General features: G+C 49.0%; 1 protein-coding gene across 3 annotated transcripts in view; it reads right to left on the bottom strand.

Moving 5' to 3' along the window:
• The window catches only part of GOLGA1 (golgin A1), an 804,100-nt gene that overhangs the window by 470,236 nt on the left and 306,783 nt on the right, over positions 1-27,081 (bottom strand). For all 3 annotated transcript variants that reach the window (XM_069609438.1, XM_069609440.1, XM_069609439.1), the window contains one exon: positions 6,289-6,384. In XM_069609438.1, coding sequence (XP_069465539.1) covers positions 6,289-6,384 — 96 coding nt within the window. The remainder of the gene's footprint in view (positions 1-6,288; positions 6,385-27,081) is intronic.

Here is a 27,081-nt window from a genome sequence, read left to right as displayed (position 1 = left end):
AACGTTTTTATAACTTTGGTTACCAGGAAATGACTCCGATCTCCCGATATCTTGATTCAAGAGTTCAACATCACCAGGGGGAATGAGTCCCTTCCTGTGGTGAGCAAAGAGTCTCGCGTCCTTACGAGTTGGCCAAGACAATGCCTTCCTTCTCCCGGACTGGTATGTCACTTGGCCTGGGGGAATGACTCCCTTCCCCAGGCTTCTTGACCCTGGCTTCAGGTTAGGGCCGCCAGGGGGAATGACTCCCTTCCGCTAGTCTACGTATAATGTAGCTTCAAACACAACATTCTCAAATGTTAGATGGGTCCTCGACCCTGGCTTCTCCTCCTCTTTGATTGGACTCACTTGGTAGCCCTCTCTTCCGAGTACTGCGACAAGGAAGATGACTTGCGTTATTTCTGATTTCTGGTCCCAGATCCTGGTTTCTCCTGCTCTCTTCTGTTTGGCCCACTTGGTTCACTCTCTCGCCAAGTACTGCCACGAGGAAGATGCCTCACTTCTTTATTTGGGGGGCAAACCCTGGTTTCTCTCTCTTCGGTTCACCCCACTTGGCTTACTCTCTCACCAAGTACTGGCACAAGAAAGATGCCTCGCTTCTTCATTTGGGTCCCAGACCCTTCTCTGGTGGTCAGTGGTTTGCATTAGGCCACTGGGCCAAGGAAGCATTCTGCCTTGTGTCCCTACCAGGCCTGTCACTGGGATTGGTAGCACTCTGGTTCTACCTGGGATCGAGCATCTTGATATCAGCACTGGCGTTCCTTCTCCCTCGGTCCAATGGCTGCTGGGGTTTGCGCTCGGCTTCTCTGCTTCGCGGTCTCGATGCCGTCACCAGACCCTCCTGTCCATCTGGTCACCGTCGCGCCACTGTACTGTCAGGACTGGTGAGGAGGTTGCTTCTAGCTCGACCTCCTCTGAACTTCCACGGCTGCTCGCCTGCGTCTGCCGTTCCGCCTGGTTCTTCTTTGGATGCGATTCGAACCTCCCGGGTTTGTCACCTGCAGAAAACAAGTAGTCCTTCTGTTTCCCTTTTATGGCACAGGCTCCACCCTGGCGCAAAGTCAACACCTGTAGCTGTAGATGTCATGTCATTCTTTATTCCTCCTATGGGCCACCTCGTCTCAGTACTTAGTTCAGGGAAACCCAAAGGGTTCTCAAAGATCTTCATCCCAGTGCATTTAGTTAGGTCAATATGACAGTTTGTGATGGGAGTGAAGGGGTGTATAGGGCAGGTCTCTTCCAATGAAATCCCCCCGCTGTGTACCACCCCCAGGGGGTCTATTGGGTAGCAGCCTCGCCACCCTGGCCTCATGGGAAGGGGCTCCCTCCGTCCCCCCCGGGGAAAAATGATGACAGCTCAGGATTTGTTACAAGTACTTGAAACGGCATTATGTGGTTAAAAATGAAGGTCCACGGGAGAGGACTGGGAAAAGATGGAAAACAAGGTTGACTGCAAAAAGCCGTTCCAAAGCACATCAAAAAGGCATAAAGAATGTTGCCAAGTAAAGTGAAAAAGGATTACAAAATACCCCTGCATCACTCCGCTGAAAGGTGATGCATGCTACATTAAAAAACCAACAAAAAAAAAAAAAGAGGAAACCGTCCACACGCAATGGTAGCAGAAAGGGCTCACCAGTGCCGCCAAAATACATGAACTGGGCAGGTAAGTGACGATAAAAGGCTTTACTTACCTCATGAGTCAGGCAGGGGCCTTGACGCAGGCAACGCTGCCACATTTTTCATGGAAATCTACAATGGCAAAATGCAAAAAGAACATTCGTAACAATCTGTGTTCATTTAGTTTAGCATTTTACCACTTAGAGACTGAGTAACATATGCCTATTATCCAATTAGTTGCCACTGCACTACCCTTATTTTAAGGTGTCTTGTGTGCCCTTTTAGACAAACATATTGTTTTTAATATTTTATAACCCTTAATTTGCTTAACTTTTGTGCATAGAGAATGTTCTACAAGGTTTAGATTAGGAGTATATATTTTCATTGATTATGCTGTCCAGACAATCCTTTATCATGTGCAGATGTTTGTGATCTGTACTTTATACCCGTAATCTCCCGCAAATCCAGGCTACTCTATGACATTTCCATAGTGCAAGTTGATCTTCCTGAATCCCTCACAAGAGGAGTTGAGCAAAATCACTCAACAGAGACAAAGTTCTTCTTTAAAAGATGGAGGACCCACCCAAGTAACAACATATTATTACAAACCAAACTTAATATTATAAAGGGACCGGTTAACTTTGGAAGTTGCCTGTGGCCCAAACTGAGAGACTCAACTTTGAAAAAACTCTTTGTAAACATGTCTTCTTACCAGTAAACATGCACATCATTTTAGTAATCTTTGCAGAAGATGAATATTATTTTACTAATCATCTAAGTTGGATAACCCCTTATTTAATGTTAAGTGTTTCACTGTGTCTTGAACCACCCCGTTTCCCCTTCCTTGTGTGCACAATGACACTGGATGTGCCAAGGAAAGCCTAACTTAACTATGTATGTAGCTGCGGATCAGTACCTCTCACCCCCAGAACACAGCTGTGCAAAATCACCCAAATAAGGTTGGAGTTCAGACTAACATCCATAAGGAAAGAGACAACTATTTGAAAATAGGCTGATCACATTTCTGAGGGTTTCTCTTCTAAAGATTATAGCCTCTACACAAATTCCTCACTTAAAACTATAAAATATCTGAGTAAGCTGTACTATCACAGTATACAAATTGCCATCAATTTCACATATCAAAATCATAGTTATCTCAAAAATATTCAAAAAGAAATAACTATCAAGTGTTTAAAGTGCTTCTTCATTTCCTAACAAAAAGGGAAACAAGATTTGGCCTCAACCAAAAATAATATAGGGAATACGTCTCTTTGCTATTTCAATGGTGGGAGTCTCAGGAGAGGAAAACGTGGCTGGCGCGGGAGACCAGGACAGGTAGGCGGGACGGAGTGGTGGTGTGAGGAAGATGGAGGTGAGAAAAGCTGGAGATCGGGAGCACAGGGCAAGAAAGGAGACATGCAACCTGGGAGTGGCGATTTTGGGGGCAACAGAAAAGTGGCTTGAATGATGGACCTTGACGAGAGGAAAATGAGGCCAGAATAGAACATGGGTAAGTTGCCGTCAGATTCTACTTACGTTCCTGGTATCCTGAATAGGCAGCGTCTCTCCCTCAGATGCTAACAATGATAACAACCTATATCACTTCATGTTGGTTTTAAAAAGCAAAGCCTATACACATCATCATGTACATGTTACACTATATGCCTTTTCTTTTTTTTTGCCAAGCAAAGCAGCTAAATTTCTGTCCAATTGTAAAAGTCCACTGTACTTTGACCCTGTGGATCATCCCTTCTATTTCCAAACGCTCTTCGCCCTACCCTTCATGGACACCATTCTTGAATTGATTGTCTATCATCAACCACTCCTTATCCATTATCTGGAACTCCAACAACTCTTCCCCACCCCCCCCCTGTGCCCACTCCATTTCACTCTGTACACATTTCTTCCTGGATAAACTCATTGCATTCTTAGGCTTTTCTTACCGCCTCTTTTATGAGGACACCCAAATCATCTTCTCCCTCACTCAAGACATATCGGCGTACATTACCAACTGATCGTGCTATGCTGGTGGATGCTAACCTCCTTTAAGACAAGTCCTCTTTCTCCATGCCTGCAATTCCCCCACTCTCCCACCCCCCCCATCTCCTTTCCTCCGACGCCCCCATGCTATCCCCAAGGCTTGTAATATTGTGTCCTCTTTCATAGCAAACAAGCTCAATCACTTTGTCACTGTCACCACAACCAGTATGACTTGCCTTAATATCAGCAACATCTGCCCACACCTCTCCCAACATCCTGCAAAAGCTCTAACCTCTAAGTCCCCATTAAACCTGGCGACTGCTCCAGGCCACTCTTTAGCTGCTCCTTCTACTCTTTTGCACCCTGCCACAAAGTACTCAAGTTTGTCACACACACACACACACCCCTTTTCTACAACCTGCCTTGATCATCTTCCACTGGAGAGGACCGTCACCACATCTGGTGCCTATCAATGCAAAATCGCTCCCTTGTCAATTCAGATTTCTACTTCTTGTACATAAACTTATCCAAATCCTGCCTACTACTCCGCCTCCTGGTTCATCTGACTGCATCTCCCAATACAATCTTACTCAGGTTCTCCGCTACATAGCTCTCAACAACCTTGCTGTACTACCCTGCCTTATGCCTATGTTCTTTTTCTCTACTGGCTCCTCCTGGCATTAAAGCAAACCAATCAGTTGAATTATTTATGACCAGGCTCAAGCTTCATCTACCAGTCAGTCAAGAGACATTCTCAGTCACCTAAGTCACCCCTCATGTATCCATACCTTCGGATCACTCCGCCCACCCTGCCGCGATGCGTAACAATTGTGACTATGTTAATATGCATTGATGTAATTACTGGCCAATGGCCCAAACATACAATATGTTTTATGTGTGTCTCAATGTCACTAAATGATCAATTTTTAAGTCGCATCTCATTACCCCGGCCCCACCTGGCTCACTTCCACCAACGTAATCATTTAAACCATATAAAGGTACCCTTAAAAAGGACTGCCCAATGCCGCTGCTCATTTGCTTTATGTATGGCACTTCAGTTAGACGTGTGGCGAATCATCCAAATAAATACAAACACTAAGTGGCCAATAGAATAAACTGCTATTGAACTGGTTGCCTTCACTTTGGTTCACAGTACATTCAAAGATACTAGGGCCTCATCACGACTTTGGCGGTAACCCTTAAATCCGGCGGTAGCGCTATTACCACCGGATTTAAGGGTCCGCCAAATCAGGACTTCAGCGGATTTCACCCCAGCTCTTAGCTGATTCCACTGAAAATTTGCGCTCATACCGCTGGCGGGAAATCCGCCGGCGGTATTAGCGCGAAATGTCCCCATTGAGCCCAATGGGGAATGGGGCATTCCCGAATGGGCTCAATGGGGAATGGGGATTAACATTACCACCAAAGTCGTGATGAGGCCCATTAGTTGAGTGCTGCTAATTCAAATGGTTTGAACATAGCAAACACTTTAAGGGTTCATGGTATTAATAATTGGCGTAGTCTTTTCATTTCAATAGTAAAGAGCAGTGTGACCCCCGTACTATCGAGATATACACAGACATGTACATTGTGAGCCTCTTGTATTTACAAAGCAAGGCCCACATCCCTATGGTGATATGCTGTAAACCATGGGAATTCTATTCAGTGAATGGTAGGTCACAAAATGTAAACAAACCTTTTAGAAGCATCTGAACAAAACAAGGTTTAGGTAGGAGAAAGCAGCTGGGGAAGATGGTGGCAAAGACCAGCAAATGAGACACCAGAGCAGTGCTAGGTAGCAGCTGAGACCGGCAGACGTATACACAGCATAGGGGATGAGGGCAGAGGGCAGAGACTACAGTGAGGTGGAAAAGTGCCTCAGTTAAAGCAACAAGAGGATAGACTTAAAAGATGGGCATGAGAGAGTGCAGCCTAAGGGCAGCAAACACTACTCTGAATACATAGACCAGAGCAGCATGGGAGGCTGTGAAAGGAAAAGAGGGTGCTTGAGTTTTGCAGGTGTAATACAACTACATTGGGGGAGGGAGTGACAACAGAAGAGAAAGGCAGACGAGATGAGAGAAGAGCTGGAGGAACTGCACCAATGTTAGGTGGGAGAGTGTTACAAGAGGAGGGTGACTAAGAATAAGGATGGATGGAGGGAGGGAGTGAAGGTAGCGAGAGCCACAGACAGCCAGTTTTCAGTTTTTTCTCAAAGTGTAAGACTCTTAAGGGGCAGCGGAGGTCAAAGGCACCAAAGTATTCAGTACTGAATTCTTACTGGAGATATTGTCTGTACTGAAGACAGTCCATTGCTCAAGAAGCCGGCAGATGTCTTGAATCCTCAGCTCGTCTAAGCCTTCATTTGAACTTTTAGTTGGTAGCGGCAGATGCCGCAAGTGTCCAGCTCGCTGATGCCTTCATTTAACTCTTAGGAGAGCCGGTGATTTGATGCATATGCCTCTGCCATCTAAGCCCTTATCCAAACTCTTTGATGGTAGAGGCATGGTGTGAGTTGGAGGAATTAACGGTCCTCAGAGGTGCTGCTAGATAAGATAGGTGGTGCAAAACCAAGTAGCAATTTTTCCTGCTGATTAGAAGCATAAACATAGCTCCATTTCTGGCTCCTACCAGCCACAGAATTACACTCACTTTTATGAGAAATCTCAGACACGAAATGAGACAAGTTACCTTGTGCTTATACTGTTGATGCTGCTGTTTGAGGCCTTCATATTCAATCCTCAAGGCATCCACAGTCTTTTCACAAGTGGAGGCTGTGACTTGCGCCTACAACAATATTTAAGGACATTTTACATGCAAAGAAAACTCACATTAACAGCTTTTAATATAGAGCCAACTGCAGCACGACTTGAACTATTTCCACAACATTAGCCTGCTCCATATCTCGACAGGATTGTGAATGTCAGCATGTGCGCACATAGAGGGAATTCTTAAGCTTAGCATGCACCACATCTAGATGGAATTGTGAAAATGAGTATGTGCCACACTTTGAATTGACAACATTAGCCTGCGCGGTATCTAGATAGGATTGTGAATGCTAGCATGTGCCACACCTAGACGTAATCCTGAACAGCAGCCGGCATCGCATCTAGACGTAATCGTAAACACTAGCCGGCGTTGCACTTAGATCGGTTTAAAATGTCAGCATGGGCCACACTTAGATAGAATTATGATTGTTAGAACTTGCCCAATTAACCAATCCACTAACGATTTCACCCCTCTGCATATACCTCTCACACTCTAACCAAACACAACCACAAACCTATAACACAACAATCCGCACAAACTTCACTACAGTGCAACAACAAAACAAACCACACATAGAATTGCACAACAGCACACTACGACTACCGACCAGGAAACACCCCAAGCCCAGCCAACGGAATTACGGGCTGAGGCCGCCAACAGCACATCACTGCTCTCTTGCACTTCTCCAGCTTATTCCCACTAACTCACCCAACCCCCTCCCTTTTTCAGAGCCGCCAGGGGACCACCCTGGTGGTGATAATGTTAAAGGATATTTGTACCACGCACTAACATGAACAGTTTCCACAGTCCAACAGAGAAACAAGAACAAAATAAAGGTGCCAACATGAAAGATAAATACACAAATGTTGAAAGACATTCATATTGGCCCACACTTGTCAAAGGCATTCCACAAGACAGGATTGCACATTACGTTGTTACAAAAGGGAACCAAACTTTTGATGCCACAAATCTGGGGCTTAAATGAAGCTATGACAATCTCAAAACCATTTGACCTAAAAGACAAAAGAATATATAAATATATGTTTATTTATATGGGATCCATTACTCGCCGTAATCCTATTTCTGATGCTTGTATCTGCTTAGATTCACATGCCATGCATAGGCCGACATCTAGTGGAAGCTGCAGAGTATTACAGTTGTTTTCGAAACTCGAACAGGGACGTCGACAGGGCGTGCCAGTAATACTATCCCTAGTGTGATGTCCACTGTACCCATGGTCCTTAACGCGTCAAGGTCCCTTAGATTATTTTGTTCTGACATGCGGTTGCATGAAGTGTAGCGGGAGTACAGGTGTATCCAAGCAGATAGATAACAGAAAGCTCTTATAACATCTATGCACCTTCTCTCAGGAGAGGAAGGGTGGGCGCATGTGAATATAAGCAGAAACAAGGATCAGAAATACAATTACGGTGAGTAATGTATCCCTTCTGAGGCTTGTGGAATCTGCTTAGATAACATGCTATGCATAGATTAGTGAGCAGTGTTAGGAGAAGGTGGTGGGTCGTGAGAAGGAGCAGCGGCAAATTGATGTTTTAGAACCGTTTGTGCCACCTGTGAATCTGCTTTGGAATGGGTGTCAATGCAGTAGTGCTGAGTGAAAGTGTGTACTGAGCTCCATGTAGCTCCTTTGCAAATACTGTCTAACAGCCAGACTAGCTCCTGTGCTGCATGTGGAGTGAGCTCTTGGTGTAAAACTCTTGGTGTAAAAGGCAGTGTCTTGTTTGATAATGAATAGCATAATTGTATACATCTGACTCCAGCTAACCGGTATTTTTTTCAGCAGGAGCAAAAGCTCACTTTCAGGTAAAATCAGTTTCCCCAAGGAAAGAGATCACTCCCAGTTCCTATACAATGAGGGTTCCCCAGGGATTCCTGACCAGGACACCACTGCCCATGGTCTGGTAAGTAGGAATTGGTGGGATAACAACTGATGCCTTTAGTCCAGTTGCAGGAGGTGCAGGTTTAGAGGTCGAAGTAGGTGTCTGGTTTGGGTCTGGATAGGAGCTGGTTTCCGATCTCCTAAATCAGACGTAGTTCCAGATATTCATCAGCTAGGCAGGACAGATGGCTTTGGATGATGAACACTGCTTCTCCCATGGTGAAGAACGACCCTCAGGATACTGCAGGTAAGATCAGGGTCAGACAGGCTCAGGTTGATGGTGGTGAAACACAGGATTCTGGGACACAAGTTGAAGACATGCAGGAACCTGTGCCACAAGTCGAGAATAAGCAAAGTATCAGGCTTCTAGACATGACAGTGTGTGGTGCAACGTTGATGCCTGTTAGTGGAGATTTCCTAAAGTCCACTTGAAGTAAGCCTTCATAAAACTATCCCAATGGCAAATAGGTCCCCAACTCTTAGTATCAGTCTTTACAACTCATGGAACTTTGGTAGAGTGGCAGAGCAGTCAGGGCTATCATAAGAGGAAGATGTGAGCTGTAGTTAAGTACAGTGAACCCAGCTAGCACAGTAGTCCAAAGAAACACTTACACCAACACATTTATATTAAAAGGTGTATTTATTATTTACACAAGGAATGTCTTAAAATACTTATATTGTAACAAAAGGATGGGTATCCCCTTCAACGTGGACCTCGGCAACGTTAAGGATCAAGAAACCAAAAGGAAGTGGTCACACGGAGCAGACAACAATTTAAATGTAAATACAATTGACTCTGGTAGGTGGAAGAAAGGGGAAGCTCGGTCAGTGGTAGTAATATATATATACATATTTTATTGGTATAATAAACACAATTTCATTAAAGTAGACAAGGTATTACTCATAAAATGTATACAAACACATGAAAGTTCTAAAAACATTCCAATTTGATACTGCACGAGTAAACAATATATAATATATGTATAAGGAGAATGTTCTTATGTGAATGACCCTAAAGTAGTGGGTTCTAGATTGTCCTCATCATAACTAGCCAACTGCCCATATTGTACCTATTTTTCATGAGGCTTATGGCTAAATTTCTCTCTAATTGTGAATTCAATACTGCCTCGAATACATAGATGCTGATGGCAAAAGTGCAAAGTATCATAAAGTGCAAAAACAGTGCATAAATACTGACAAAAAGTGCAGAGTGCCGACTACAAGTTGGACGGATTTGGCTTGGGCAAGACGTTGCACTACAAATGGGTTGGAAGTCTCCTGGTATTCACTGTCTGCAGCTCTGGAACGGCACAGCACTTCGGGAGATTCCTCAGATTGTTGTTCGTCTCAGGGCTGGTTGGTCCCACCAGCCAAACGGAAGGAGGAGTCCTCTTCGGAGCTCCTCTTCAGGACAGCAGTTGTCACATCACAGTGTTGCAAAGGGTCCCTTCAAGTTCCAGTGGTCGGCTTGCCTTTCACCTCAGGAATCTCACCTTTATTCAGTTTCAGCAAACACTGCTCTGTAATCTCGCTCAGCAGTTTACAGAAAGGGGCAGCCAGACCCCCACTGGTTCCATTCAGGCCCTCGGGCAGAAAAAGAGCAGGTGAGTGAAAAACTCCTCCCCCACTTGCAGCCTGCCCAGATAGTGGAGCCTAGACAAGACACCCACGGGTCCCTGCCAAAGGCACAACATACAGACACACTTCCCTCTCCCAGAATGGTAGAATAAGAGCTAACAAAGAACAACCAAGCTCGAAATGGTGAAAAAGAAGGAGCCACCATATTAGTACATAGATGACCCTATTGTGCACAAATGGGACTGCGAATACAGTCTGCGGTAAAAAAAAAATAGCACAATAGTTGATAGAACACGTCCACTGCCACCAGCCATAACTAGAGGGTTGTCTATGTGACTAAAAGGTCACAGGAGCAGAGAGGGGGATACTAGGTATCCCCTTAGCACTCCACATAAGGTGGTTTGTGGCAATCTCAGAGTATAACGTTTTATGAGGGATACAAAGAATCCCTCTATCCTTAAGAACAGTAGTAAGGATAAAGAAAGCATCTCAAAGGAGAACCCAAAGGTTTCCCAGCAACACAGACCATAAGGAGCTGTCTGTTGCAAAAGGTACACACAGATGCCTTAAAAGAGATATGGAGGAAAGTAGTCTCCAAAGTAATGGTAAAACACAGAACAGAGTTCCAAAAGACAGAGCACATAAGAATGAATGAGTGGAAAAAGGCTCCACTCATTGAAGATATAAAGTTGTAACAAAGGTATCCGCAATCAATCGCAAACAAATATGTGTCCTTTGAAGTGTATTCTAACGTATTCCGAAGTGTTCTTGTGTAAACGTATGAAGTATTTAAGGTGATTCTGGTGTAAATATAGTATATATAAAATACTCTTACGTCCCGTCCCCTTTCCTCCATACTGTATGGGCGTCCCTTCCAAGGGAAGGGAGACGGAACCTTTTTGCACCAGAAAAAAACCTTCTTCCCCTTTAAATTTAAAGGCACGCTGTGGCGCGGCCCAGGGAGCATGCGCTGCCTGACTCCGCCCTCCGGCGCCACACCTCAGTCCCCTTTTCTGCATCGACGGGAACGGGCCGAATTCACCAACGCTCCTGGGTTTGGCTCCGGCCATGTAATTCCACGCACGGATACTTCTTCTCTTTGTCTTATCTATCAATCAGGCACTCGTTCCCCAGGCGTCACGCTTCTCCCCGGCGCATGTCAACTTCTGCAGGTGTCCATCCTGTAACGGGCTCTTCCCAACTTCAGACCCCCATGCCCTCTGCCTACCTTGCCTTGGCTCAGACCTCGGTTGGCAATAATGTTCGGCTTGTGACTCGCTGTCCTCGAAGGCGCTGAAGAACAGACTCGCCAGGTGGAGGGAGCTCTTCCAGAAGTCGCCTCCAGAGGATCTCAAGAACCAGGCCCAAGGTAGGGCCAATATTTTCCAGCGCACCCCGCAAGAGAGACTCCTTCCCAGGACTCTCCCGCGCGGGAGGGACCTGCCAGGCACTCCTACCAGCACGTTCCTCGAGGCTGCTACAGCTACCGACCTTCGGGTCTAGGGGTCCTAGGATCCTCCCAGGCGCAGTGTCGAGGAACCGGGAGGTTCTTGTGCCGGGTCTACACCCGAGGGACTACGTCCTTTTACTGGCACAGTGGCCGAGGGGCTATGCCTTAACACTGGCAATACGTCATAGGGGCTACACCCTAATATCGGCAATACGTCCAAAGGGGCGCCTAAACGAAGCTCTAACGATACCCGGGTCGAGGGTGTCACACCTACCGGGCCGAGGAGCACGGTAGGCCTCGTGAGCCACACGCAAGAGTCTTGGACGAGACCGGTGGACAGATGCCTCCATTGGGCTCCCAGACCCTGGTGCAGCCGCCTCCTCCGGCTTTACAGCCAACTCTGCAACCTCCGCCGCCTGCGGCAGCGGTCCCTGTACTCCAGGCTCTGGCTCCTTCTACCCCTCCTCTTCCACAAGATCCTCCAGATCCGCAGGATACGGACGAGGAGGAGGATCCAAACACACCATCCTCAGCCAGGGTCTTCCATAACATCTTGCTGGCCTGGCAGAATACCTTGGCCTCCCCCAGCCCAATGTCAAACAGCCAGCAGAGGGAGTACTGGCTGAAGTCCTCACGAAACACCCCTCTGCCAACACTGGGATTCCACACTGCAACCCGATGTAGTCTCCCTGGCCAAAAAGGGCTGGCTCAAGCCACACTCGGTCCAGTCGGTCAATCGACGCCTGGACGCCAAGTACAGGCAGATGGAGGGGATACACTCTTGCTCTCAACCCATCCTCAGCCACACTCCTTGGTGATCGCTGCGGCATCACTATACTCCAAGCCTCAGTCGTCCTCAGCCGCTTCCTCTGCGGCGCTGCTGGGCAAGGAGGAGAAGATCTTGCCATACGCCTATAAGAAGATCTACTCCAACGCCTCCATGCACCTGCATCAGGCCAACGCAGATGCCATGCTGGCTGCCGCCAACCAACAGTTATGGTGGGAAATTGCAGACTTCCTCCCGGAACTCCCCACCCAATGCCAAATCATGCTTCAAGGCGCGGCTAGCGGAAGCCAAGCTCGTGGCGCATGACCTCATGGAATCCACAGTGGCGCATATCAATACCTCAGGCCAAGCCATCTGCATTGCCATGGACATGAGAAGAACAGCTTGGCTCCGGGCAACGAAATTCAACCCGGATGTCCAGGAGCACATTCCAGATCTACCGTTCGAGGGCGGTTGGTGGGGACCTCTTCCAATCCTGACAAAAAGAAGAACAGCTCACAAACGGCAAAGTCTTTTTCCATTCTTACAAAGAGCACGCCCAAATCGTACACCCAATCTCAGCAGCGCTCGGAGAAGGGACGTACATACAGAGGGTTCCGTGGCTTCCAGGAATGCAGATCAAGGCAGCTGGACTGCTCGCTGTCTCAGAACCGGCACAAACAACAAAAAGAAACAGGGGGCTGGGGGGAGAGTAAGGGCGTTTTCAAGTCCCCCTCCTTAGCCTCAGCCTCCCAGGGAAAGAAGGCATGACACGCCCCTTCGGGTCCACGTGTCTCCGGTGGGGGGCAGGCTTGCTCTCCATGCACAGTTCTGGTGGCAGAATTTCGCCGACCCCTGGATCCTCTCCTTAGTATCCACGGGGTACCGCCTTCCTATCCCAGCCTCCACTCCACTCCACTCCACTCCACTCCACTCCACTCCCACAGGTTGGGACAGCAACTCTTTCGGCGGAGATCCGGTCACGCGTAGAGAGCCGGGCAGTGGAGGAAGTTCCAGCCTCCCAGCGAGGCCTTAGCTTCTACTCCAGGATTTTCACCATTCAGAAGAAGAACCAGGCAGGCCTGAGAGTTGTGCTGGACCTTTCCACTCTCAACCTCTCCTTACACATGCAAAAATTCAAGATGGTTACGCCAGCTTTTATAGCGGAGACATTGGACAGGGGAGACTGGGTGAGCTCCCTGGACCTGAAGGACGCGTACCTACACGTCCCGATTCGGCAGCCCCATTGTTCTTTCCTACGGTTCAGGATCATCGGCTACCATTTCCAATACAAAGTCCTTCCGTTTGGCCTCAACTCGGCCCACATGGTCTTTACCAGACTCATGAATGCTATAGCGGCCCTCCTCAGAGCGCAGGGCCTCCGCATCTACCCATACCTCGACGACTGGCTTGTCAGGGCTACATCTCCGGAAGCGGTTCACCACTCTTCCCATGCCCTTATGAACACACTGCAAGGCCTGGGCTTGTCGCTCAACCTCAAGAAGTCACAGCTGCAGCCTACGCAGACTCTGACATTCCTAGGACTCATTTGGGACACGTGCTCTGAGAGGGTTTTCCCATCAAAAGACAAGATCTCGGCCATCAAGAGGGCCACCGCCCACTTCCTCAGCAGAGAGGTGACCTCGGCATGGTGGTGCCAACATCTCCTGGGTCTACTAGCGGCGGTTCTGTTAGCCGTGCCGTACAAAAGACTAAGGATGAGAAGGATTCAGCTGCACTTCGCGGCCTTATCGAATCAGGAGTGGGGCTCGCAATCCGAGATGGTCAACGTTCCTCCATCTCTCCAACCGGACCTAGCTTGGTGGTCCATGGACTGCAACCTACAGACGGGCAAGGCCTTTCGGCCACCCTCGCAGGCCACAATCAACACAGACTCCTTGCTCGAGGGCTGGGGAGCCACCCTGGACGATCTCTCGATGCACGGCACCTGGACTCGACAGGAGCAGGAATACCACATCAATTGGTTGGAGCTGAACGCCATCTGGTTAGCGCTCAGAGCATTCCTACAACTTATCAAGGGCAAGGTTTCCCTCATCCAGACAGACAACTCAACCAGCATGTACTACGTCAACAAGCAGGGAGGCACCAGATCCCCTCCTCTGTGTAGACTGGCGATCAGCATGTGGGAATGGGCCTTGGAAAATAAAATGTACCTCTCGGCAGTCCACCTCCCGGGGGAATCCATCCTGGAGGAGGACAGGCTCAGCGGGCTGGCAGCAGACAATTACAAATGGCAGCTAAACGACCTTGTTATTCAGGAGATCTTCAACAAATGGGGTCACCCCCAAGTGGATCTCTTTGCCATATTGCAGAACAAGAAGTGTCCCCAGTTCGCATCCTGGCAGGGTTAGGGCCCTGGCTCTCTGGGCGACGCATTTCACCTCCAGTGGACCGGTATGAAAGCCTACGCCTTTCCACCTACCCCCCTGATCCACAGGGTAATTTGCAAGATCAAGGAGTCTCACCAACTCCTCATCATTCTGATAGCTCCATTGTGGCCGGCCAGACCATGGTTTTCGGAACTACTCAGCCTCTCGGAGGTGCCCACCATACACCTTCCGACAGGCCCAGCACATCTTCTGGCGCAGCAGGGGGGGCAGAATCATCCACCCCGCACCAGGGAAACTAGCCCTCACAGCGTGGTACCTGAGCAGGTAACGCTTCGGGACGTTAGCCTTTCACAGGCCAATCTGGAGATCCTACAGGGCGCTAGGATAAAGGCTACCAGTACAAAAGCAAATGAGCCAGATTCTGCCACTGGGCAGATTCGAAGGGAATCGACCCCTTGGCTTGCAGTTTGGACAACATGCTCTCCTTTTAGGCGCACCTCGCTCATTCGGGCATACAGGTGGACACCTGTCGCACATACCTTGCAGCCATCGCGGCTTACAGGAACTCGGAGGAAGGCATCTTTTCCTCCTCTAACCCTATAGTCAAGAAACATCTGACTGGTCTCGCTAGGCTCTACCCGCCCGTCAAGAGACCGCACCCCGTGTGGGATCTTAACATAGTCTTGGGCGCCCTGGCGCACAACCATTCGAGCCAATGGCATCCGTGGACATTCGGCTGGTCACCATCAAGACGGCCTTACTAGTTGGTCTTACCTCGGCTCGCAGAGTCAGCGAGATCCAGGCGCTGGTCGCCTCTGAACCATATACAACCTTTCACAAGGACAAGGTAGTCATGCGGATGCACCTGGCATTTTTGCCCAAGGTTCCATCTGTATTTCACTTGAACAAAGAAATAGTCCTCCCTACGTTCTTTCCCGATCCCAAGGATGAAGCACAGAGGGCTGCACTGCCTGGAAGTCAGGCGTGCCCTAAAATTCTACTTGGACAGGACCAAGGGCTTCCGCAAGTCAGAGGCTCAAGGCCAGGCCATCCGGCCTCCAAGGCTTCTATATCCCGCTGGATGGTCTCTGCCATCAAGGAAACGTATGAGGGACAGCACAAGCCGCTCCTGGCCAACATGCATGCCCACGCAGTCAGGGCCAAGGCAACGGCCCTCGCATTCCTGCGCCTTGTCCCTTGGCAAGTCATAAGCAGGGCAGCCACTTGGGCCTCTCCCTCGGCTTTCTGCAAGCATTACTGTTTGGATGCCGGCTCTAGATCAGATGCAGCTTTCGGACAGGCGTTCTCAGGAACCTATTTGCTTGAGGAGGGTCTACAATCAGTTGTAATCACCCATACAGTACGGAGGAAAGGGGACGGGACGTAAGAGTAATTATAAGTTACTCACTGTAGTGACCAACGTACTCTTAGTCCATAGTGCCCTTTCTTCCATACTTCCCACCAACCTCCCCCCTAATACTGGTGTCATTAGGCAATGTTACATCTATTGTCGACGCGTCAATGGGGATGAGGTGTGGCGCCCGAGGGCGGAGTCAGGGTGGTGCATGCTCCCTGGGCCACGCCCCCGCACGCTTCTAAATTTAAAGGGGAAGAAGGTTATTTCTGGTGAAAAAGGTTCCATCTACTGTCCCTTGGAAGGGACACCCATACAGTATGGAGGAAAGGGGACTATGGACTAGGGCAGACACTAATATGGTAGGGCCACTGGAGCCGAGGGCTAATCTGACCATCAAAACTTGCCCTAAAATGGATGTGTCTCCTTTTTTCTAAGGCTCTGTTGGACTGACTTGTCTAGGATAATGTGCTTACATACACTTTGTTACAAGAAAGCTTCCATCTGGTTGAATCGGAATTTAAAGCTTCATGGAGATCACTTTTCTTCCCAGTGTAGTTCCTGGGCAGAGTGAAATGGCTTGGGAACCTGATGGAGGATGGTACGTGGATCACTTTGACAAGGCTGAAGACTAAATACAATTTGGAGGAAGATTTGTATGGGCACTTCCACAAAATGAAGAAAGTGTTGGGTGACATTACTTCCTGGGGACGACCTAGGTGACACCATTGTATACATTGCGAGACAGGAGCACTTGGCCTACACGGTTTACAACCTCCTGCTGGGGGTAGGAAAGGGAAATGGTCACAAAATCTTATATCTGGTATGCATGAGAGAATATGCAGAAACATATCTCTGGTGTCCCTCATTGGTTGTGAGCGTGCAAGACAGATTACATTTTTTAATAGAACCTTCTGGACACCTGCGAGGATGTATGAATTGAACATGTGTGATTCAAGTCTATGCTGGGGGTGTACGCATACTGATGGGACGTTAGAACACATGATTTGGGATTGTACCAGGGTGAGAACATTCTGGAGTGAGGTGTGCACACTGATCAACCGGGTGTTAAGACTGGATCTTGCATTTGATTTTGAAACCATGATACTGGGGGATGACGGTTAGGACAGTTTTTCTTAAGTCCAACTAAGGGCTTAGTAAAACCATAAAATGGAGAGGGTACAAAACTCCACTCTTAGTATAAGGCTGTACCACCTGAGTATTTGGTAGCGTAGACCGAGCAGCTAGGCTTATCTTAGGAGGGAGAGAGGGCTGTAGAGAAGTACAAAGAACCTGTAGCATACAAATGGTTCAACAGAAACACTTACGTCCAGAAGTATTATAAAAAATAAAGGTTTATTATAAATACAAATAGGCAAAGGTAAATCTTGGTAGGTAAGTACTTTGTCATAGAATCATAAACACAATATAACAACCTAACACAATGCTGAAGGTACACAGACCAAAGCATAGACCTTGTTCAGAAACAGTATTTCTAGGCAAGTCAGACCTAATCATACACATTTAGAATAGAACGCACCTAGGGTGAACCACAAGTTACTTTTAGATTATTTACATTTATTCAAAGGTAGTAAACCCTGTATGTTATGTAGTGACACTCAGTTAAGGAATCACTTAGTAAACCAACCCTGCTACCAGGATACTTGTCTGAATAGTGAAACACAAATTCCTGGAACAGTATAAACCTATAACTACATTTAGAATAACTCAGCTATACCAGGTGAGTAGCTAAGGTTGGAATAAGCTATTACAATTGTTTTTTCAGATGTGTGGAACACAGATTAAGGTAAGCAATAACTCCAACTTATTTTAGGATGGCACAAGGCAGACCAACGTTAGTAAATCCCACAATACACTTATTAAGAATCGCACACAGCTATTCAAGCTATTCAAGGTGAGTAAAATCCAAAGTAGACTTATTCTAGACTGATGCGCATGAATACTCTTAGGTGGTTTTAGCTTTTGGACGGTGAAAGATTCCACGATACTGGCAGCAATCCATCTGGAAATGGATGCCTTAGACACCGGCCTGCCCTGGGGTTTACCGAAGGTCACAAACAGCTGGGAAGAGCTCCGAAGCTCGGCAGTCCTGTCCAGGTAGAATTTAAGAGCTCTTCGGACATGCAGGCAGTGTAGAACCCTTTCCGCCTCCGAGGCAGGGTTCGGAAAAAAAGACCGGAAGGGAAAATCGACTGATTCAGATGGAATTCGGTCACTACCTTTGGTAGGAAAGCTGGGTTCGTCCGAAGGACTACCTTGTCCTTGTGAAAAACCAAGAACGGATGCTCCACTGACAATGCCTGGAGCTCACTCACTCTCCTCGCTGACGTAACGGCGACCAGAAAGGACACTTTCCAGGACACGTACTTGAGGTCAAACTTAGCCATTGGCTCGAAAGGTTTATAGCACAGCGCCGTCAGGACTACGTTTTAAGTCCAGGGCGGGTGCAGAGTACGAACCGGAGGGTAGATGCATGTCAAACCAGCAAAATGTCTCTTCACCACCGGGTTAGTTAACGAATAAGAACACCGGTCTGTAGAGAGGTAGGCGGAAATCGCTGAGAGATAAGTCCTGCAGGACAAGACATGAACTCCTGACTCTGCTAGGGAGGAGACAAAGGACAGCACCGTGTCAATCGTCGCCACCCTCGGGTCCAATTCTTTCTTCAAGCACCAATGACAGAACCTGAGCCATTTACTCTTGTATTGGGATCTGGTCGAGGGTTTCCTGGCTGCCTAGATAATGCGCATGTTATCCGCAGACAAACCCAAAGGCTCTAGCGCCGTGAACTCAGGCACCATGCCGCCAAGTTGAGCGATTGTGTGGAGGGGTGCCACATCTGCTGTTCCCCTTGGTGAAGAAGATCGGGAGTTACTGGTAACCCGATCGCCGGACACGCCGACAGGTGTTGAAGTTCTGAGAACCAAAACCTGGCCGGCCACCACGGAGCTATCAGTAGAAGAGAACAGTTGACAGAACTTTTCAACTTCCAAATTGCTCGAGGAAGAGGCGGGAAGGCGTAAGCTCTCATGTTGTGCCATGGGATCTCGAGTGCGTCCCCCAGAGAGGAGGCTCCCAGCCCCCCTCTGGAGGCGTACTGAGGAAGCTTCTTGTTCATCGCAGTGGCGAAGAGGTCCACCTCCGGTGTGCCCCATGCGAGAAAATCCATGATAGGATCTCCGCCTTCAACTCCCACTCGTAGCTGACCACTGTCCGTCGGCTGAGGGCATCCGCGGTGACATTCAGCCGGTCCGGGATGTGCACTGCAAGCAGCCAGACCCCATGAAGCACGGCCCACTCCCAAATCTGAATGGCCAGATCCACGAGAGGGGGAGACTTCGTTCCCCCCTGCTTGTTTATGTAGTACATTGACACCACATTGTCCGTTCTTATGCGGACCACCTTGTTGACAATGAGAGGTCTGAACGCCTTGAGCGCCAGAAAAATAGCCAGAAGCTCCAATTGATTTATGTGCAGGAGCTTGTCCTGAGGTGACCAGAGGTCCGAGACCTGAAGAAGATCTAACGTCGCACCCCATCCGAAAAGGGAGGAGTCTGTAGTGATCGTCACCATGGGGCTTGGGTCCTGGAACCCGACACCCACTGACAGGTTGCTGAGAGAAGACCACCAGTCCAGGTCCACTCTCATGGAATCCGGAATCATTATCCGTTTGGAATCCGGGTCCACAGCCTGACGCCAGGAACTCCGAAGAGCCATCTGGGTCCGCCTCATTTTGAGACTAGCAAGAGGAAGAGCCAGCACACACGAGGCCATGAGACCCAGAAGCCTCTGGAACCACCAGGCCGACATGCTGTCCGACTGCGTAAACATCTGACACGTGGCCAACAGATACGCCATTCTGTCCCCGGTCAGATACACATGGCAGTCTATCGTGTTCCAACGAAAACCCAGGAAAGTCAGGTCCTGTGAGACCGTCATGGAGGATTTCCGCCAGTTCACCGACAGCCCAAGATGGAACAGGAGCTGAAGGAGAGATTGGAGGTTGCCCGCTGCTGCAAACGGGCAAGGGATGCGTAGGAGCCAGTCATCCAAATAGGGATACACATGGATACTCTGGAGACGAAGATGGGCCGCAATCACCGACATCTTCGTGAAGACACGCGGCGCCGAACTGAGGCCAAAAGGAAGCACCCGAAACTGTAAGTGCTCCTCTCCCAGATAGAAACAGAGATATCTCCTGTGTGGGTTCCAAATCAGGACATGCATTTACGCATCCTGAAGATCCACCACGCCGAGCCAATCGCCCGCCTGCAAAGAGGAGCGAATTTGGCCAGGCGTGATCATCTTGAATTTCTCTTGGGGTAGGGAAAGATTGAACTGGGAAAGGTCTAGGATGGTGCGCAGGCCAGCCTGGTTGGGTTTGGGCACCGTAAACAGCCGGGAGTAGAAGCCCTCCCCTAGATCCCCAAGAAGGACGGGTTCCACAGCTCTGAGGAGCAGAAGTTTCTGAACCTCGGCCTTGAGGGAGGGTGAGCCCGACAGCTGAAAAGGAGGGTTGAGGGGTGGGGTAGGGGATAAAGGTAAGCGGAAGCCCGCTCAAGCGACTGCCGAGACCCATCTGTCTTCTGTGATGGTCTGCCATGCCTCCCAATGAGACGCAATGCGTCCTCCCACCGGGGTCTCGTGCGAGCACGGAAAACCCTCATTTGGCAGGTTTATCGGTGGCAGTGCCACCTGAACCTGATGAGGAGGCTGAGGAGCGGGAGAAGTACCGCATACGCTGTTGTCTATGGCGGTTATTCCCCGCAGGAGTATCCACTCTGCCATTTTTGCAGTCGAGGTAGCTCCTAAAACCAGAGGAAGGTCGACCTTGCGACAACGGCCTTTGAGTCTTGAAAGGAAGTTTAACCAGAACAGAAAGATTTAGCCGTCTGAGTGCTGTCTTTGGTTTTGGTGAGCTCTGCATCAGTAGAAAAGTGAAAAAGCTCCTTACCATCAAATGGAAGGTCCAGGACCTTGTCTTGCACCTCCTTCGAGAACTTAGTGGCATGCAGCCATGCTTGCCGCGAGGTATCAACCCCTAACATCAGACCCCGAGCCGAGGTGTCTACGTGATGGGCCGCAGCCTCCAGGAGATCCTGGGCCAAGACTCTGGCATCGGAAAGGCCTCCTCTGAAATCCTCCAGCTTCTCGACCGGGATATGCTCCTCAAACTCCGACAGACCTCTCCATATCCGCATGTTAGCTCCCGCCAAAATCAATTCTGCATTGGCCTGCCTGAGCTGCAAGGCCGAATTGGCAAAGATTTTCCTCCCTAAGGAGTCCAGGAGCTTGTTCTCCTTCCCCAGGACCCGAGTCGCCGTCGCGGAGGAGGAAGCTGCAGGTCTGGATTGCAACGTGGCTGCAGCCACCACGAGGCTCATCTGAGGGGAGCTGCGGCACGTGAGGAAGTGAGGCAGGAGTCCCCGTCGATGGATCAGGGGTCTTAATTTTAGCCTTAACGTAAGGAACCTCGGCAGAGCCGGTACTATGAGGCCTGGGATGTTTCTGCGACATACCAACGCCAACTGAGCCTTCGAAGGAAGAGCCTCGGCACTGCCGGTAAAAGAAGAAACCTTCTTCTTTGCCCCCTCAACAGATCTGGTGTCACCACAAGAGCGGGAACGGTGCGCTGTCACCGACAGGGCCTTGCCCGGCCCCTCAGAACTGTTGGTAGCCTTAGCCTCTGTACGAGGAACCTCGGACCTAGGCCCGGTAGAAGACTTATCGGCACGGGCCTCGAACATGCGTTCGGTAACCTCAAGCCCAGCCAAGACCTCAGGGCGTACCCCGGTTTTGTTTTTGAGGAAAGCCGAAAGAACGGCCTCAGAGCAAGCTCCGGTACCCCACGACTCAGTGGAACTGGGTCTACACACAGCCCCCACAGGAGGGGCCTCGGAGTGTACTCGGGTGAACACAGGCCCCTTACGGAGACCCTCGGAGAAAACTCTGTAGAATTATTAGGCCCGACAGGCACCTCAGGGCGAACCCCGGTAACAGACGATCGACGCCCCTCCCGGCTCGAGAGGAACCCGGGAAGGTATCCCCTGGTCGGGGTTCTCTGAAAATCAAAGAACTTACCGGGCATTTTTTCTTCTCGTCAATGAATGCCTGATAATGCGAAGGAGGAGTCCATCCGAACACCTCCTCCCACCGCTCCAAACGACGTTGAAGAGCCCGGACCGAAAGGGAGTCACAGTAAAAACAGGAGTCCCAACGGTGTTCCGGACGCAAACACTCTAAACAAAGAGGATGGGGATCCGCCCTCGCGAAGCGACGGTGACACGATGAAAAGTCTGGAAAATCTAGTTGAAAAGACACAGACAGACTAGTAAACGAACGCTAGCGAGAGCCAGAGAGGGGAAAAACAGAAGAAAAAATTCCGAGGATGCAAGTGCGTCCGGCCCCGATCGTGCGGAGAAAAGGACTGATGGGCGATGCGGAGCCAAGGTGTGCGGGGTTACGGCCGCGTGCCGGGCCCCATGCAGGAAAGAGAGGAGGGACACATTTTTGAAAAAAATGTGGATGCTTTTTACAAAGTGCTCCGGTCCCGTCCCACAGGACGGAGAGATGTCCCATAAGTATGGAGGAAAGGGGACGGGACGTAGGAGTATGGCAAACACATTCAAAGGATAGTAATAACTTTTGTAACTGTTCCCTTTTTCAGAGGGCCAGTTACCAAACCAATTCTTTAACAAGTAAGTACTTTTAAACACTTATTACATTTCTTAGGCAAAAGGCCCAAACCTTAGTCTTTCCCTATTCTTGAAGCTTGAGTGTTCTCAGTGGCAGGAGGGGGTCACTAGTACTCTAGTGTCCAGCAGACATGTCAGGATAGGCACATATGTATGGAAGGTCAGAGTTCCAGTGGAAGTCTCTTTAAAACAAGTAAGTAGTTCACTTTAGAGTTAGTTAGGGCTCAGGGGCTTCAAAAAAGACACCCTAGGAGGATTCCAGCAGTGTGCATGGGTGAATAGGATGAGAGGATTCTCAAACACATAAAACAACTCAAAAAGCTACCCAGGAATCACACAAGGCTTAAGGTCTTAAGGTAAGTAATACCACAGCCACCACAGTACAGAAGAAGAGTTTGCAGCAGGACGTCTTCAAGATCTGCAGCCAAAAAAAACCTTCAGTTGTGAAGAAAGAAGACAGTTAGGTCTGAGGAATTTAGGGGTTGATAGTATTCTTAGGGTGGCTAGGGGAATTGATTTACAAGACCAAGCCATGTATGAAACAAAAGATACTGCCAAAGGATTGTTGAGGGATATACTGCAAAACCCAAGTGGTCAAGAGGAACAATCGAAAGTATTACAAATACAAAGTTTATGGGGGCAAAGCATCCCTTTGGGCCTTAATCGGGGTAATATCCTGAACATTTTTTCTGAAATTCCTGCCTTGGCTCTTGTGATCTGAATAGGATACAATTCCCGGATAGAGATAGATGGGATATAAGTAATATCTTCTTCAACTCTCGGGTGGTATTGAACTTAGGTATGGGAGAAATAGATGCCTTACGTGAGTTAGGATTTTAACTAAAGGTTGTGAAGGTTGAACAGAAGTCCATTGAGGGGTATCAGGGCTCTAATCACAACAAGAACCTGAAGGTGGTCTTTCGCCCGGAAAGAAATAATAAGAAATACGGGAGGCAGGCTGCAAGGGGACAATATAAAGAGATCTAAGATTGGGCCCAAATTATCTCTTGGAATACTAGAGAAAACACATTTGTTTACAAAACCTGATATTGTCTCGATGCTGAAAGAAAATAATTGTATTTTCTTGCAAGAGACATCTGTTGATGGCTTTGAGATATTTTCACAATTGGCCAAGCAGAGTAAGCGAGGCAGACCTTCTGCTGGTTTAATTATTGCACTCAAGAATACTCTGAGTCTATCGGCTATTGTAGTCACAAGTCTTCCGTTTGGGACACTCGCAGTAAAAGTATCCTCCATAGTGGGTCTAGTAAACATCCTTCTGATTAATATATATAGGCACACAGGGATAGCACTATTGGGAGAATTCCTGGAGGTAATCACTTCTCTAGTTCAGGATTGGCAATGTTCTGTCCCGTACGGTAAAGTGATCGTAGCAGGACATTTTATTTCAGAATGTCGTATCCCCTATGATGGGGACTTTTTAGACTTGGGTGATTAAATGCTGAGTGGTTTAGAGAGGGGTCAGAAATCTCAATGGGGTAAGGAACAAGTTACTTACCTGTGACTGTTGTTTTCCAGCATGGGTCTGGCATGGATTCACATGCTCATGAATATTCCCAGTCAGGCGGGCAATCCTCGGTAAAAGAAAAAACTGTTTCAGTTTCGTTTCTAAACTGTCTTTTTTCCGATAAACCAATCACTGAGCTCTGGGTCATACTACCCCCAGCCAAAAACTGCCCTCTACCCAAGTCCCTCCTCTGGCAGCAATCTTCAGATTTGGTAGCACGTAAAGTGGCAGTAGGACCAAGAGAAGACCCGCAGAGGGGCAGGGGGGAGGGTTCGGATGTGAATACATGCCAGACCCATGATGGAGAATAACAGTTACTGGTAAGTAACTTGTTCCTTCTCCTGCATGGGATCTGGCATGGATTCACATGCTCATGAATAAAGAATACACAGCAGTACCTAATTACACTACCCCGGGAGGTAGCAAGGCTCAACAGAAGCAATCACTTACCTCCTCACCAGGCTCACCTTCAAGTGAACAGGTTGTGCAGCATTGCTTGGCCGACTCTGGACTCCTCCATGGAATCCCCGTCGACGCAGTAGAATTTCGTGAAGGTGTGCATTGACCTCCACCTACCAGCCCTGTAAAATGTCCAGAAGCAGGGGCACACCAAACGGGAACGCCGTCGTAGCAGCGACTGCTCTGGTAGAATGAGCTCTCGGACAGCCAAGCAACGGTTGGTTTGCCAGCAGGTGACAATGAGTAATGCAGCCGGAGAGCCATCTGGAAAAGGAAGCCTTGGACAGGGCCGTCCCATCGCTCACAGGACCAAAGTTCACAAAAGCTGAGAAGTTTTCCGGAAACTCTTCGTGCGGGCCACATAAAACCTAAGTGCTCGAGCCACATCCAGCGAGTGCAAAGTCCTTTTCAGCCAGCAACAAAGGCATCTGAAAAAACACAGGTTACACCAAGGACTCGTTGAGATGAAATTCTGACGGAACCTTGGGCACGAAGGAGGGGTGCGTCCGCAGCATCACCCTCGTCTTGTGGAAAGTCAAGTAAGGCCGCTTGCAGGACAGGGCCTGGATCTCACCTACTCTTCTTGCATAGGTGATGGCTACGAGGAAAGCCGTCTTCCACTACAGAAACTTAAGCCGAGCTTAATGCATAGGTTCGAATGGAGCCCCCTTGAGCCTAGTTAGCACCACGTTGAGTTACCACGCCGGGGCCGGAGCCTTTACCGGCGGGAATGAACGGAACAGTCCCTTGATGAATTCTTTGACTAGATGGTGCAACCACAGCGAAGACCGTTCCAGAGACCTGGTATAGCGGGAGATAGCCGCCAGAAGTACCTTGATGGAGGCATGCGCCACCCCCGATTTAACCAATGACGGTAAAAACGGAAGTTCTTGAGGGGACGTGACGCTCAAAGGGTTCTTCTTCGGAGACTGGCAATATGTTGCAAAACACTTCCATTTCTGTCTGTAGCACTTCCAAGTCGACGACGCCCCTGGCCTTGGCGAGTACCTCCCTGCAGTCCGCCGGAAGCTCGTAACCATCGAACTCTAATGCTGCAGGAGACAGGCCTTCAGGTTCAGCAATCCTGGGTCATGGTGCAGAATTACGCCTCCTTCCAAGGCGAGGAGGGTCCGCGACCACTAGCAGCTTCACTGCAGGGGATGTTGACATGCTGCGAATGTCTGGGTACCAGATCTGCCTCGGGCACGCTGGTGAGACGAGGATCATACTGCACCGGTACCGTCTGAGTTGACTGATGACTCTAAGAAGCAGTGGCAATGGGGGAACCTGTTGGCGAACCACCGGCACTTGGCGTTTGTCGCAGTCGCAAACATATCGATCTGGGGACTGCCCCATTTGAGGAAAAGGTTGTCCAATTGATCCTGCCGAAACTTGTGGAAAGGATGCAGCTCCCTGATGAGAGTCGGCAACAGTGTTCTTTACTCCTGCCAGGTGAAATGGAATAAGAAACATCCCCTGGGCGACGACCCAGTGCCACAAGTCCTGCGCCTCTTTGGAGAGCGCTCGGGATGTGGTGTCCCCCTGCTTCCCGATATAAAACATTGTGGTGGTATTGTCCGTGAAGACCGTTACCACTTTGCCCTTGAGGGATGGTAGAAATGACCTGAAGGCCCAAAACACTGCCTGCAGTTTCAGGATGTTTATGTGTAGCGTCTTCTCTTCCAGCAGTCATAGACCTCTGGCGTGAAGACGTCGGTGTGGGCACCCCATCCTTCCAGGGAAGCATCCGTTGTGACCGTCTCCTGGTATGGGGGCTCTGGAAGTCCATGCCTCCGGCGATGTTGGAGCGCACGCCCCAGCACCTTATCACTCGACGGAACTCCTCGTCGAGTGCGATTTTGTCCTTGAAGCCTCCAGACACCTGGACTTAACGGACGTTGAGGAATTCCTGTAGTGGCCACATGCGTAATCTGCAGAGCCGAATCAGGTATATCCATGTCGGTGGGCAGTCATAATTTCGAAAAAGAAATGTCGAAAAAACAAATGTCGAAAAATGTCGAAAAAAAAAATGTCGACTTTCTTTTTTTTTTAATTATATATTTACTTAAGGGTTTCGGGAGTTAAAAAAAAGGGAAAAATTAAAAAAAAAATGCATTGAAAAAAAAAGTCGACATTTTTTTTCAACATTTTTTTTTCGAAATTTTGACTTTCGACATTTTTGTTGTCGAAATCATCACTATGAACCGACGTCATCTTGCCAAGCAGCGACTTGCTGGTCCTCACCGTGGCGACACTCGGTGCTAACAGCCGTTGCACCTGGCTGAAAATGGCCGCTATCCTCTGCTCCGACGGGGACGCCAGGCAGGACACAGTGTAGAGCCTGGATCCCAGGAACAGCGTGTCCTGCGATGGAGTCAAGCAGGACTTTGCAGAATTCACTGAGAAACCCAGGTCCGTCAGCAGCCAGACGGTCCTTGCCGTGTGAAGAACGGTGATGTCCCTTGACTTGGCCCGGATGAGCCAGTCAGCCAGGTACACATGGATCCCTTGCAGTCACAGATGGGCCGCCACAGGAGCCAGGCACTTGGTGAAGACTCTGGGCACCGACTTCGGTCCGAAGGGGAGAGCCATAAACTGGTAATGCTTCCCTTG

The sequence above is a fragment of the Ambystoma mexicanum genome, chromosome 8 (assembly GCF_040938575.1).
Source record: "Ambystoma mexicanum isolate Mex_15411 chromosome 8, UKY_AmexF1_1, whole genome shotgun sequence".
In the NCBI taxonomy this organism is placed as follows: domain Eukaryota; kingdom Metazoa; phylum Chordata; class Amphibia; order Caudata; family Ambystomatidae; genus Ambystoma; species Ambystoma mexicanum.
This window is presented reverse-complemented; position numbering and strand designations above follow the sequence as displayed.